The 12,239-nt window shown below is 43.8% G+C and overlaps 1 protein-coding gene across 1 annotated transcript in view; it reads left to right on the forward strand.

The window, feature by feature from the left end:
• The first annotated feature begins 969 nt into the window (after positions 1 to 969).
• The window catches only part of SLAIN1 (SLAIN motif family member 1), a 54,555-nt gene continuing 43,285 nt past the window's right edge, over positions 970 to 12,239 (forward strand). Inside the window, exon 1 of the mRNA XM_082602084.1 lies at positions 970 to 1,802. Within this exon, the coding sequence (XP_082458210.1) occupies positions 1,189 to 1,802 (614 nt within the window). The 5' untranslated portion in view covers positions 970 to 1,188. The remainder of the gene's footprint in view (positions 1,803 to 12,239) is intronic.

The raw sequence follows: 12,239 nt of genomic DNA on the forward strand, positions 1-12,239 counted from the left end.
AAGTTTGCAGGTGAGATTGGGGGTATTGGGGTCGAGCTCTGAGGTTTTCTCTTTTTCTTCCCCAACCTCACGCCAGCACATCTGACCTAATAGCTTGTAAATTATTTAACAGATGGAACACCATTCAACTTTACTCATGTTTCTCCCATAATGATTTTTGCCTGTTTTGTTCACTTGAATGCATGGCCAGCTCTTCGAATGGTATCTGGCACAGAGTTAGGTGCTCAAAGATCTTTTGTTTAATGAATGTATATAGTATAAAAATGCTTTTCTTTTATTGCGGCAAACATTGGTGGTAATATAAGAGTTCAAACCGGACAGTTTTAGAATAAACTGAACACTTGGCTCTTTAGTGGGGGGAGGCCACTCTCCCCCCTCTTAGTGAGAGGGAGATTTTCTTTCTCCTCGGCCTCTTCTCTCCCACCATTTTGTTTTTGTATTACCAATCAAGGGATTAATAGCATCACCTCAAAGCCTTTCCGTTCCACGTTTTTACTTTGGTTTGGTTCTTAAGATACCGTTTCCCGGCCTTTTGGTTTTCTATAGGTTTAACTAGCTAGTGGCTGGTAGACGATACGGTTAAGCCCAAGCGCTCTTGGAAGGTAGCAAACCGGCGGGCAAATGCTGCCCTCCTGCAGGGCAGGCACCTGCTGCGGCTGCTTTTTCTAGAACCCCGCCCCGGGCTCCGAAGTCAGCTCAGTTCGCTCCCTCCCCCGCGGCGGGAGGAAGTGCCGGTGGCGGGAAAGTTCAGGCCAGGTCCAATCAGGCACCTGGGATTGGGTAGCGCGGCCGGGGGCGGTGGCCCCAGGACCCCAGCCCGCGCTCTCGGCCCCGCCCCTCGGAAACGCCTCTCCCCCCGGCTGGTCCGATACCCCAGCCCCGCCCACCCGGCGCCCGCGCCCCGCCCCGCCCGGGGGCCGCGGCTAAAACCCGGAGCCGCCTCAGCGCCCAAGGGACTGGAGGGAGGCTCTGAGCATGTGCAGAGCAACGCGGCGGCGGCTGCCTCGGCGAGAGGCAGCGGCCCGGTGCTGATGCGAACAGCCGCCTCGGCCTCTGCCCCAGCGTAGTCGGCCCCCGGGCCGGGGCGGCAAGGAAGGAACCGTAGCCTCCCCGCGGCCCGAGGAGCCGGCGCGTCGGCGCGTGCCCCGCCCCCGCCCCCCGGCGGCCGCGGGGCCCTCGGGGACCACGATGATGGCGGAGCAGGTGAAATGCGCCTCGGCGGGGGGTGGCTCCGGAGCGGGCTCCGGGCCGGTGGTGAACGCGGAGCTGGAGGTGAAGAAGCTGCAGGAGCTGGTGCGCAAGCTGGAGAAGCAGAACGAGCAGCTGCGGAGCCGGGCGGCCAGCGCGGCCGCCGCACCGCACCTGCTGCTGCTGCCGCCGCCGCCCCCCGCCGCGCCGCCCCCCGCCGGGGCCTGCAGTCCGTTGGCTCCGCGGAGCCCCCCGGCCGCCGCTGCCGCCGCCTCGGGGGGACTGGGGCTGGGGCTGGCGTTGGGCGCTGGGGGCGGAGGCGGGGGCGGCAGCGGCGCTTCTGGCCCCGCGTTCCCGGGGACCTACTGCCTACCCGGCCCGGCGCCCTCCCTGCTCTGCAGCCTGGCGCAGCCCGCCGAGGCGCCCTTCGTCTACTTCAAGCCGGCGGCGGGCTTCTTCGGCGCGGGCGGCTGCGGCCCGGAGCCGGGGGGCGCGGGGACACCTCCCGGGGCCGCCGCCGCGCCGCCCTCGCCGCCCCCCACGCTGCTGGACGAGGTGGAGCCGCTGGACCTGGAGAGCGTGGCCGCCTGGCGGGACGAGGACGACTGCACCTGGTATTGCCGAGCTCCCCTCCCTCCCTCGGGGCCCTCGCCTGCGACGCCCGGGGAGGGCGAGGGCTGGAAGGAAGAGGGGGACCTCAGCCACTGCCCCCAGACGGGGTGACCTGGCAGGTGCCGAGCCGGGCGATGAGCGGAGGCTGTTCACCAGGGTGGAAACCTATTTTGTTACAGCTCAGGCCGACCTATCTGGGGATGAACTGGTCCTTTTCCTCTCCTTGTGTTGTCGTCTTTGCTGATGATTGGGTGCCAAGCTCCTCGTCAGCATTAACTGCAAAATCCATGCTATCTTGTCTTTTTGTCACTCAGTCGTGCTCTTTTTCGTCAGTCTTTTTTGGGAGTGACGGGGGATGGGTAGGGGTTGACCTCCATTTGCGACTGTTACTGTTTTGTCCTCCCAAACCAAGGCCGGACAGGGTACCTCCTCGGCACCCCAAGCCGCCTAGTGATGCATCTCTCCTTAAGAGATTCGTTCTTACTGTTTGAGTTGTGCAGTGGTTTGTCCTCATTCGCTGCATCTTCTTTGATAGCTTCTCACTTCAGAAACAGGCTCGCTTTTTCCAGTGTGCTGACCTCACTGGCTTTCCCATCAGTAACGGCGTAAAAAAAAAAATGAAGGCTTTTCGGGAAATGGAGTGAGCAGCTTGAAGGCACTCTGTTACCTAGGACCCAAGGAACTTGCTTTAATTTAAAAAATTAAACTGGTGATTGAAGAAAAGTGAGATTAGAGAAACATTTTTTTTTTATTTTTTAGAAACTTGAAGTTGGTTATCAGAAAACTTGAGGCTGGCAGCATTTATTCAGTTGAAATCTGGTTAGCTCTGTCTGCTTTCCATCAATGAGTACCTTGCGGGGGGGGAGGGGAGAGGGGTGTTCTGATTCCTTTATTTGTTTTTAATGGTGCTTGCTCCTGGGGTAGCAGTCACTTCATGACTTCTTTTGGTTGGCTCACATGTTTTCCTCAGTCGTTAGAGGTAGTGTGATGTGGTCAGATGAACAGAAGCTTCAGATCAGGTGAGACTTAGGTTCACGCAGGGAGAATGAACAGCATTCACCTCTACCTAGCATTAGCATGAAGAGTAATTGTAGTTCTTTTAATCTTAGGTCCTCTTCCTGTTTTCCAAGCTGGTTCTTCCTCACTTTTTTTGTGTTTATGTTGAGTGCTTGCTCAGGAGGGAACGGGAGATGGAGAACCTTGCTGGTTTCCCATTGGGAACTGTGGTGGTCCTTTTCTCTTGCACTTTTTTATGTTGAGAACTCTAACTGTAAAGTACACTTATTGGTTTGAGTCTGAGAATCAAAAGAAAGGGAGCTATAATAAGGCATAGTCATCCTTCTCCTTAGTACTTTTCGGCAACTGGGCAGGTAACTCAGCTTGTAAAAATCAAAACAACTCGCCACTTTCTGGAACTTTAAGCCATTCTTTAGAAGCTGCACCTTTATTTTTGTAAAGTCCAGGCTGTGTTGTAATCTCAGATTCAGCCTGAATATGGTACCAGAAAATGCTCTCATGATGGTGCTTAGGTTGTTACTAATAACTGTAAGCCCTTAGGCCACTTTCAAATTATTTTAGATTGATTTAGTCCCCACTTGGCCTTTTCTGGAGATACGTACTTAAATAATAGAAGGAAGCTTGTTGTATTTTGGCTGAGGATCAATCCTGTGCTTTAAAACTATTAGCACTTTAAAATTTATCATGATACACTTACTATTTTATAGGTGTATTAGTTTTGTGCTAGTGCATACACAGTGAATAGAATTGTAATATTTTCTTTTATTAAATGGACTTCTACCATATTTAGTTATCCCCCCAATATTGCTAGTATTTTGATATCTTAGGCTTTCCTTTTGTAGTTATTTTTTGTTAAAACACCATTAAAATAACTAAAAAAATCACCTACTTGGTGAGATTAGCCTAGTAGCACTTCAGATGGTTTGAAGCAAATCTAACCAGGTTTGATTTGCAGCAGGTTCTACTAATTTCACTCATCAAGTATATCTGTAAATGACTAAATCAGTGCCATGACACCTTACAGGTGTTTCTATAGACAAATGGCACACTGTTTATACAGTATCTTCCTGAAAACCAACCCAGGGTTAGAATCCCAGGTGGAAAAACAGGGAGGGATCATTAATCTTAGTGGGATGGACTTAAAATTTTTGTAAGGTCACCTGATTTATAGAAAATTTTCTATCAGAGCATTTTGGGATTTTTTTTTTTTGCGGTATGTGGGCCTCTCACTGTTGTGGTCTCTCCCGTTGCGGAGCACAGGCTCCAGACGCGCAGGCTCAGTGGCCATGGCTCACGGGCCCAGCCACTCCGCGGCATGTGGGATCTTCCCGGACCGGGGCACGAACCCGTGTCCCCTGCATCGGCAGGCGAACTCTCAAGCACTGCGCCACCAGGGAAGCCCTATCAGAGCATTTTTTTATATTGAAATATATTTGTATTGCAGTACTTGGCCTGTTTGTTCATCAGCAGTCAACAGGGTTTAATTTTCAAAGCTAAACCCACTTGTTGTTAATGCTTGCAGAGCCTTCTGATGTTCCTTCATCACTGCAAACCGCGTGTCCCTGCCTGATGCCGTCATCAATAGAGTGCTTTTCATTTGGCTTCCCTGATATGTTTGCAGGAAGGCTACTTATTTTTATCTTCCATGTTTATTAAGAAACAACTGAAGTGGATAATATGTACCTGATTATTTTAAATTATTTTAAAATATTTTACAATAAGTTACACATTTTCATTGTAAAAGACAAAACATAAGTGAATATAAAGTCAAGTCTTCCCTCTTGTCCTCAATTTACTACTATGACTCGGAGTGAACCCTGTTAACCTTCTGTAGATCCTTCAAGGTAAAAACATAGTTATACAAATCAATATGCAAATGTATCCACATCAGTTTTTTTTACACTTACCTTTCATTGGACACATCTTGGACATCTTTGTTTCCCTGTAACAGTTGCATCATCGTTAACAGTAACTTGGTCCTTAATATTGTTACTTTAACTGTATCACGTACAATTTTTCATACATTTTTATCATGATTTCATCCTAGTGGGTTAAACAAAATTAATAATTTATTTAGAATAGCACTTCCTGCTAAAATGTCAGATCCTTAGGAAAGGAAGTTTACAAATGTAGGTTAATATTGAATATTTTAGAAGTTCATTCATGTAAGTCTGTTTTTTCTAATACAATCTTAGAATGTACAGCCTGGACGGCACTTGGCTCAAGAGTTATGTGTGAAAGAAAAAAGTGAATAATAGAAGAGTATTTGCTTGATGATAGTTCATTAGTTAATGAATGATCAGTCAGGTCTCATAGGCCTTTTTTCCAAACAGTTATTTAACCTGTAAGTTTCTTCTGTTTATTGAAAAAAAACTTTGATGCAAGAAGAATGATGTATTCTTTTTGTTTTGATGAAAAGCTTTGAAACAAAACAATTGTCTTATTTCTTCAAATATTTATCTTAGTTGAATTTAAAGTATGTAATTTTGCCTTGACACAATCTGGTTATATTAGCACAGTGCTGCTAAAATTCAGTGTCTCAGAAAATTCAAGTTGACTGGTTTCAGAACCTTCATTCTTAAGTCCAATTATTATAATCCCATAGTAAACTTCACATCCTGCTGGATCAGTTCTTCCATTATCTTGCTACTAATTGGACAGCCTTAGCTCTCCAGGAGACCACAGGCCAGAAAGTACAGGGGAGAAACCGAGTACCAGGAGCAAATTTAAAAAGTTCAGAAGCGCTAAAGTCCTGATGCATACGTGGCACATGGTGTGACTGGATGATTTGCCAGTCTGTACAGAAGGATGTTTTAAAGGTCTCGGTCCCAGTGTTACCAGGCTGAGAAGCACTAGGCTAAGAAGAGCCAGGGTACAAGGAGAGGGAACCAGATTGGTATGACGTGGCAATGGGAGCAGTAAACCATTAACTGCATACTGGACCTTCCTGTGACCTACTTCAGCTCCCTAATTTCAGTGTAAAGCGCCAAGGAGAAATAACTTATGTAAACTTCTTCAGTTACTTACTGAAAGAATTGACTAAAATGTAGACTTATTTATATGGATTCAGAAGTGTTTGCACCATTGATGTTTTTTCCTCCAAGCATGGTTGTGACCCATTAATAGGTTATGAAGTCAATTTAGTGGACTGACTCAGTATTATTTTTTATGAAGTTCAGTGGAATATAAAATCAGGATCAGAGTACATTGTATCTTATAATACAAACGTGTCTTGATTAAACTTATTTCAGTTTTATGTGTATATGTCCTGGGTTGAAATAGTTAATGCATTTGTGCATTATGGCTAAAGTTAGAATAACTCCAATTTGTACTGTTCAAAGCAAAACGGACTTGGAGAAGACAGGTAGAAGAGCACGGCTCCCTGAAGATAGTGTAGGGCTGGGGTAAATCAGGACCTGCTCACCTCAACCAGAAGACGAGTCTGTATTCAGACAATGCCAAGATTAAAACATGCCAACTGGTATAAAATACAGCTATAAAAGGAGGCATTTATTTTTAAAAGAGATGTGGCAGGGACTTTAACTTGCCCAGCTGGAAAGGACAGGAGAGGAGTTCTTTTTATTTTTTTAAACATCTTTATTGGAGTATAATTGCTTTACAATGGTGTGTTAGTTTCTGCTCTATAACAAAGTGAATCAGCTAGATGTATACATATATCCCCATATTGCCTCCCTCCCACCCTCCCTATCCCACCCCTCTAGGTGGTCACAAAGCACCGAGCTGATCTCCCTGTGCTATGCAGCTGCTTCCCACTAGCTATCTATTTTCCATTTGGTAGTATATATTAGTCCATGCCACTCTAGGAGAAAAGTTCTTAACGATACAAGGGGAAAATGGTGATATCTACAAATTAAGGAAAATTTAATGAATGAAATATTCATCTTCCATGTGTAACACCAAGACCCTGGACAGCTGGCTAAAGTCATTGCCAATTTTTCATCAAAGCTGTTGAACACCTTGTACTATACATATGGCACAGCTAAATTAGACCACCTAAGCTGTTTTTTTGCATAATTGATTTTCAGTGGAAAGACCAGAGGGTGCTTCACTTTCTGACAATGCTGATCGAAAATGTGCAGTGTTTTCTAGGAGCAAGTGGAGTTGACTGAAGTCTGTGCTGATGTGTCTTTCAAATGAGTAAATCTGAAACACTGCAGTGGGACACTGAAATAGAGTTTAGATATAAATGTGGAGGGAGGGGGAAGAGTCTGCTATGGGACCTTCAGTAACTAAAATTTAGACTTAATGTATCCTTTTAAATAACTTGTTGGGGGTAAGTTTCTTTTGCAGTGGCTAACCAGCTTGACCCTAGCAGATGCTAGTGAATCTAAGCTGACTAAGATAGATTGATTGTGCTAATCAGTGCTGGTGTTTTACCTTCCCTTAAAATAAAACTTATGGTGATTTAAGACTCTTAAAATGGCTTGTTTGAAAATTGACACATATTACTTTTCAGTGACAGGTCTATGATACACATGTACAGTAAGTACCCTACAAACGAACCTTCGAGTTGTGAACTTTCAAAGATGCGAACGTGTGTTCGCATGTCCAGTCGCGTAAGTTAGTTCACGTGTCTGGTGTACATTGTCACGTGCGTGCATCCCCTACAAGTGGTTGTGCTTTTGTGTACTTTACAGTACTGTATAGAGTCCAGTAGTATAGCATCTTTATTTCAATCAATCCCAGGATGTCCAGAAGCAGGCGTAAAAGCAGCAGTGATGTAGCTGGTACTGTACGGTACTTTTCAAATGTTTTCTTTATTTTTTGTTTTTTATGTATTATTTGTGTGAAAAGTATTATAAAGCTAGTACAGTACTATATAGCCGATTGTGTTAGTTGGGAACCGAGGCTAACTTTGTTGGACTTAACGAACAAATTGGACCTATGAACGCGCTCTTGGAATGGAACTCGTTCGTATGTAGGGGACTTATTGTAATTATTTTTGTTGTACCATTTAGTTTTGTATTATCTGCAGAAGGATGACTTTAGAACCGAACATTGATCATAACCAAGATATTTTTCTAGACATTTTGTAATACTTCATTTGAAGCATTCAGGGTTATTATGATGGACTTTGTGTTATTTCCATCCTCCCAGTGTTAGTGCATGTATGCAGTCAGGGGGTCCAGAAAATGAAGTGTATGAAAAAGAAAAGATTCTGTGAGAAGGACGATAGTTTCTAGTCATGTGCTTTTGGAAGTTTTGAAGAGAAGTGAAGGAAAATTAGAGTGTGACATTTTAAATGATAGCTTTTCTACTATTTGAAGGATTCTCAAGGTTTAGACTAAGGCTTTTCAAATATTCTTGCCATATTCTAATATACTGTCAATGAAAGGTAGAAGTTGAGAGAGCAGTTAGTAGGAGGTACATGTATTAACAATGGCAAACTAGGATATTGTAAATGTTACTGGCATTGTAATGACAATGAAAGACGTGATTTTTATGACTTTTTAGAAGATAAGAGCCATTTAGGAGAAATACAGGTCTTACCTTGCTTATCTAATTTTAGAGACATGTTATACTCAGGGAGTTTGTAGCTACGTGATCTTCATAACTAACTGCCCTTTTTCTCTCTTTAAATCCAGTTCTAGGCCTAGCCAGAGGAACAGTAGGCTCAAAACTATCCTGGGAACATTGTTTGGAGACTGACTTTAAAAATGATCCCTTCTATCTTAATTCCACATATTTCCGTAGTACTTCTAACATTCTATCAAGGTAATACAATAAGTAGGATGTAAATGGTTCAGAAGCTCTTCTGTACCAAGGCTTACTACAGAAAGCAACAGTTCTCCCAACTCTTTGCTACCTCTGAGTCCTCCACATAGATATTACTTTATACTCCTTTGGCAGTTTCTTTTGTTCTTTATTTCTAAACAGTCTTTATACTACATGACCTTAAACAGATATAGACTTGTTTTGGAAAATGAGGACTAAGGCCTCTTCCCTTCATCCTCCAGCTATCATAGCTTCTTTCCCTGCTCATAATGGCTTTCATAACTTTTCTCTTAAATCATCGTAATGACCTGTGTTATGGTTATCACTGTTATTAGCTGAGTCCTGTTAATTGTATGTTACATTTGTTTAATCTCTTTGTTCCTCCCAGAGTTAATAATGGCCCCTCTCTCTTCCCCCTTCACTTTCTTTAATTCCTTATTACTAATTATCTCTGTAAATACTGGAGCTATAACATCTCTCAAGAAGGTCAAACGTATCTGATAATGTCTTAAATCTGTTTTTAAAAATTTGTTTTGTACTGCCATCCGTTCTAGAATGCTTAATCCCATTGCTCCAGTCTTCACTGTTGCTCCTTAGGCTGGATGCACAATGCTGTTACCATGGGAATTCCTTCGGGTTTCTTGCCAATATTGGATCTCCTATTTCATAAATCCTTTGTCTTGGAATTTCATTTATTCTTGTGGGTGGGATGCAGTCTCAGTAAGGTTTCTGAGAAAGGGGACGTGCGTGAGAAGTACACTTTGAAATCCTGTGTATTTGAAAATGTCCTTATTCTATCCTCATACAAGATTCATGGTTGGTCTGGGTATAAAAGTCTAAGTCAGTTATTTTTCCTCATGTTTGAGGGTGTTGTTCCATTTTTTTCCAGTTTTTATTGTTTTACACCTGTTGAAGTGCACTGTGATTTGGGTATTGAATCCTTTGTGACTTTTTCTTTAGGTTTCTTTCTTTATCCCTAGGGTTCTTAAATGTCACGTTGTACCTTGTATGGGCCTGTCTGTTCATTTGTTGCACTGAGCATTTGTGGGTGCCTCACTCTAGAACCTGGTGGCCTGCCTTCAACTTTGGAAAATTTTTTGCCTTTAAAACAAATAACTTTCTCTTCACTTTCACATGTGTTTTAGAACTTATAATAATGAGATGGAGGCCTGCCTGGTACAGTCATTTAATTTTCTTATCCCTCTCCTCTGGTTGTTAATCTTTATCTATGTTTTGCTCCTGGGAGACTTCTTCAGCTTGATCTTCCAAACTCACTTATTGAATTTTTTGTTTCTTCTATAACAGTTTAATTGTTTCATTTGCCAAGAAAGAAGAAGCTGTTCCATTTTAAATATCCTGTTTTTGTCTTGTGAATACAACATTTTCTCTCAGATGATATCAGTTATAATTGTCTTGGATTTTTCATCTGTTCCCTGCATTGTTTTTCCTCCTCAGTTCTTTTTTTCCCTTCTGTCAATACTTTTAGTCTCAGGGTTTTATTTAAAAGGAATATTCCAGATATCTGGTGTCGTGGGTTGTCTGTTCATACCCAAAGGCGATATTGAAGTTGACCTAAGGCTCTGCATGGCTGGAACTCTTTGGCTGGTAGACTCTACCAGAGATTGGGTGGGTGGCCAGCTCAGGTTTCAGTATCTTTAGGTCTTCTCTTGGGTTCATCTTTGTCTCCAGACATAAACCTTCTGGGAGATAGGAGTTAAGGCAGTCGATTCTAGGAATGTAAAGGGGAAAATGGGGCTAGGGTGCTAACCATTCAGCAAGTAGACTTTTCTGTCAGCCTCTCTGGTTCAGTGGGGGTACTTCATCTGTCTCTCAGCTGAGTTCTATGTGTCTGAAGTCAGAGCTTCTCTGGGTCAGCCTCATGCATGTGTCAATAGTAAGCCTCCGGTCTTAGATGGTGGTGGAGGAGGGGTGGTGAGATGGGCAGTGTGGAGTAGACGAGGGGATCTGGGGTCCCACCTATCCCTCACGCAGGCTTTCAGCCGAGTTCCGTGCTTTCAGTCGCATGATAACCCCCATATTCTGTGAACTGCAGGGTCGGGGGAGCCACAGTAGCAGATAGCATGGGTGGACAGCGGAGGAGAAAAGAGAGAAGTCCCTGTACGTGAATATGGCAGAGTGGGTCCCAGAGCCATTACATGTACCTCTGGGAAGTTGCTTTTGAATGTGCTGTGAGGCTGCGTGGTCAAACGAGAGAACCATATTACGTAGGCCCGAAGAGATTAAGGACATCTTCCTGAGGGGTTCCCTGCAAGCAGAAAGCAAAACACTCTACCAGAAAAAAACCCGAACTGGTGGGAGTGTGTGAAATCCCCAGGCAAGCTGCTTGCTGGAGATTCCTAGCGGCAGGAGAAAGCAGCGGTCGTCCCGTGGGATGCTGGAGGTGATGGGCAGAGCAGTGCTTCACGTGGGAGCTGAGAGAGGTTTGCAAACAAGCAGACGCTCAGAGAGTGCATGAACCTGTGTGTGTATTAAACAGTGAGGAAAATGTATTCATTTAAAAGAAGCTGAAAGATAAGGAGGTTGCACAGTTGCCTAGTGTTGTGGCTCCTTTCTGTCAGGGCTGTGGCACCTGCTTCTGTGATCCAGCTGCCTGGTGGATGGCAGCTCCTGGCTCACTGAAGGGCGGGAAGCAGTCAGTTGCTTACTGTCTTGTGACTTCTTCGTAAAGCTTCATTACGGTATAAGTGCGATATAAATTGCATATATTTAAAATGTACTGTTTGATAGATCTGGGCCCACGTATAACCCATAAAACCATCATCACAGTCAGGATAGTGGAGATGGCCCAATGCTTTAAGCTTCCCTGTGGCCCCTTGTATCTCCTCCTGTCCTGATCCTGCCTCCGTCCAACTCAGGCACCCACTGATCTGTTTTCTGTCAATCTAGATTAGTTTGTGTTTTCCATACTTTTGTATCAGTGAGATCATATGGTAGGTACTCTTTTTCATTTGTTTCGTTTGGTCTGGCTTCTTTCAATCAAGATAATTATTTTGAAATCCACCTCTGTTGTTACATGAATCAGTAGTTCATTTCTTTTTATCGTGAAGGTTTCAGATTGTAGGGACACAACGCTCGTTTGTTTTATCCATTCATCTTTTCATGAACATTTGGGTTGTTTTCAGTTTCGGGCTATTACAGATAAGTCTTTGCATAGACACATGGCATGTGTGTCTTTCAGGTAAATACTTCATGACTTTTGAGTGGCTGTAACAGAAAGTAGGTGTACATTAATTTTTAAAGAAGCTGCCAAAATCGTTTCCAAAGTGGTTGTGCATTTTACATTTCTGCTGGCAGTTTAGGAGTTTCAGTTCCATGATGTCGTCACGAAGGCTTGCTATGGCTAATCTTATCTTCAGGCATTCTAACAGCTGTGTGATAGTATCTCATTGGTGCATTTCCCTAATGACTAATGATTAGCCTCTTTTCATACACCTATTTACCATCCATAGCTCATCTTTGGTGAACTATCTGTTTAAATCTTTTACCAGTTTTTAAAAACTGGGTTGCTTATTAAGTTTGCAGAATTTCTTATATATTCCACTTATAAGTTTCTTTATCAGATAAATGATTTGCAAATATTTTCTCCCCATCCATGGTCTGTCATTTATTCTCTTAACAATCTCTTTCAAAGAGCAAGGTTTTTAGTTTCGATGAAGTCCAATTGA

Source organism: Mesoplodon mirus (assembly GCF_964341445.2).
Source record: "Mesoplodon mirus genome assembly, chromosome: 17".
NCBI lineage: Eukaryota > Metazoa > Chordata > Mammalia > Artiodactyla > Ziphiidae > Mesoplodon > Mesoplodon mirus.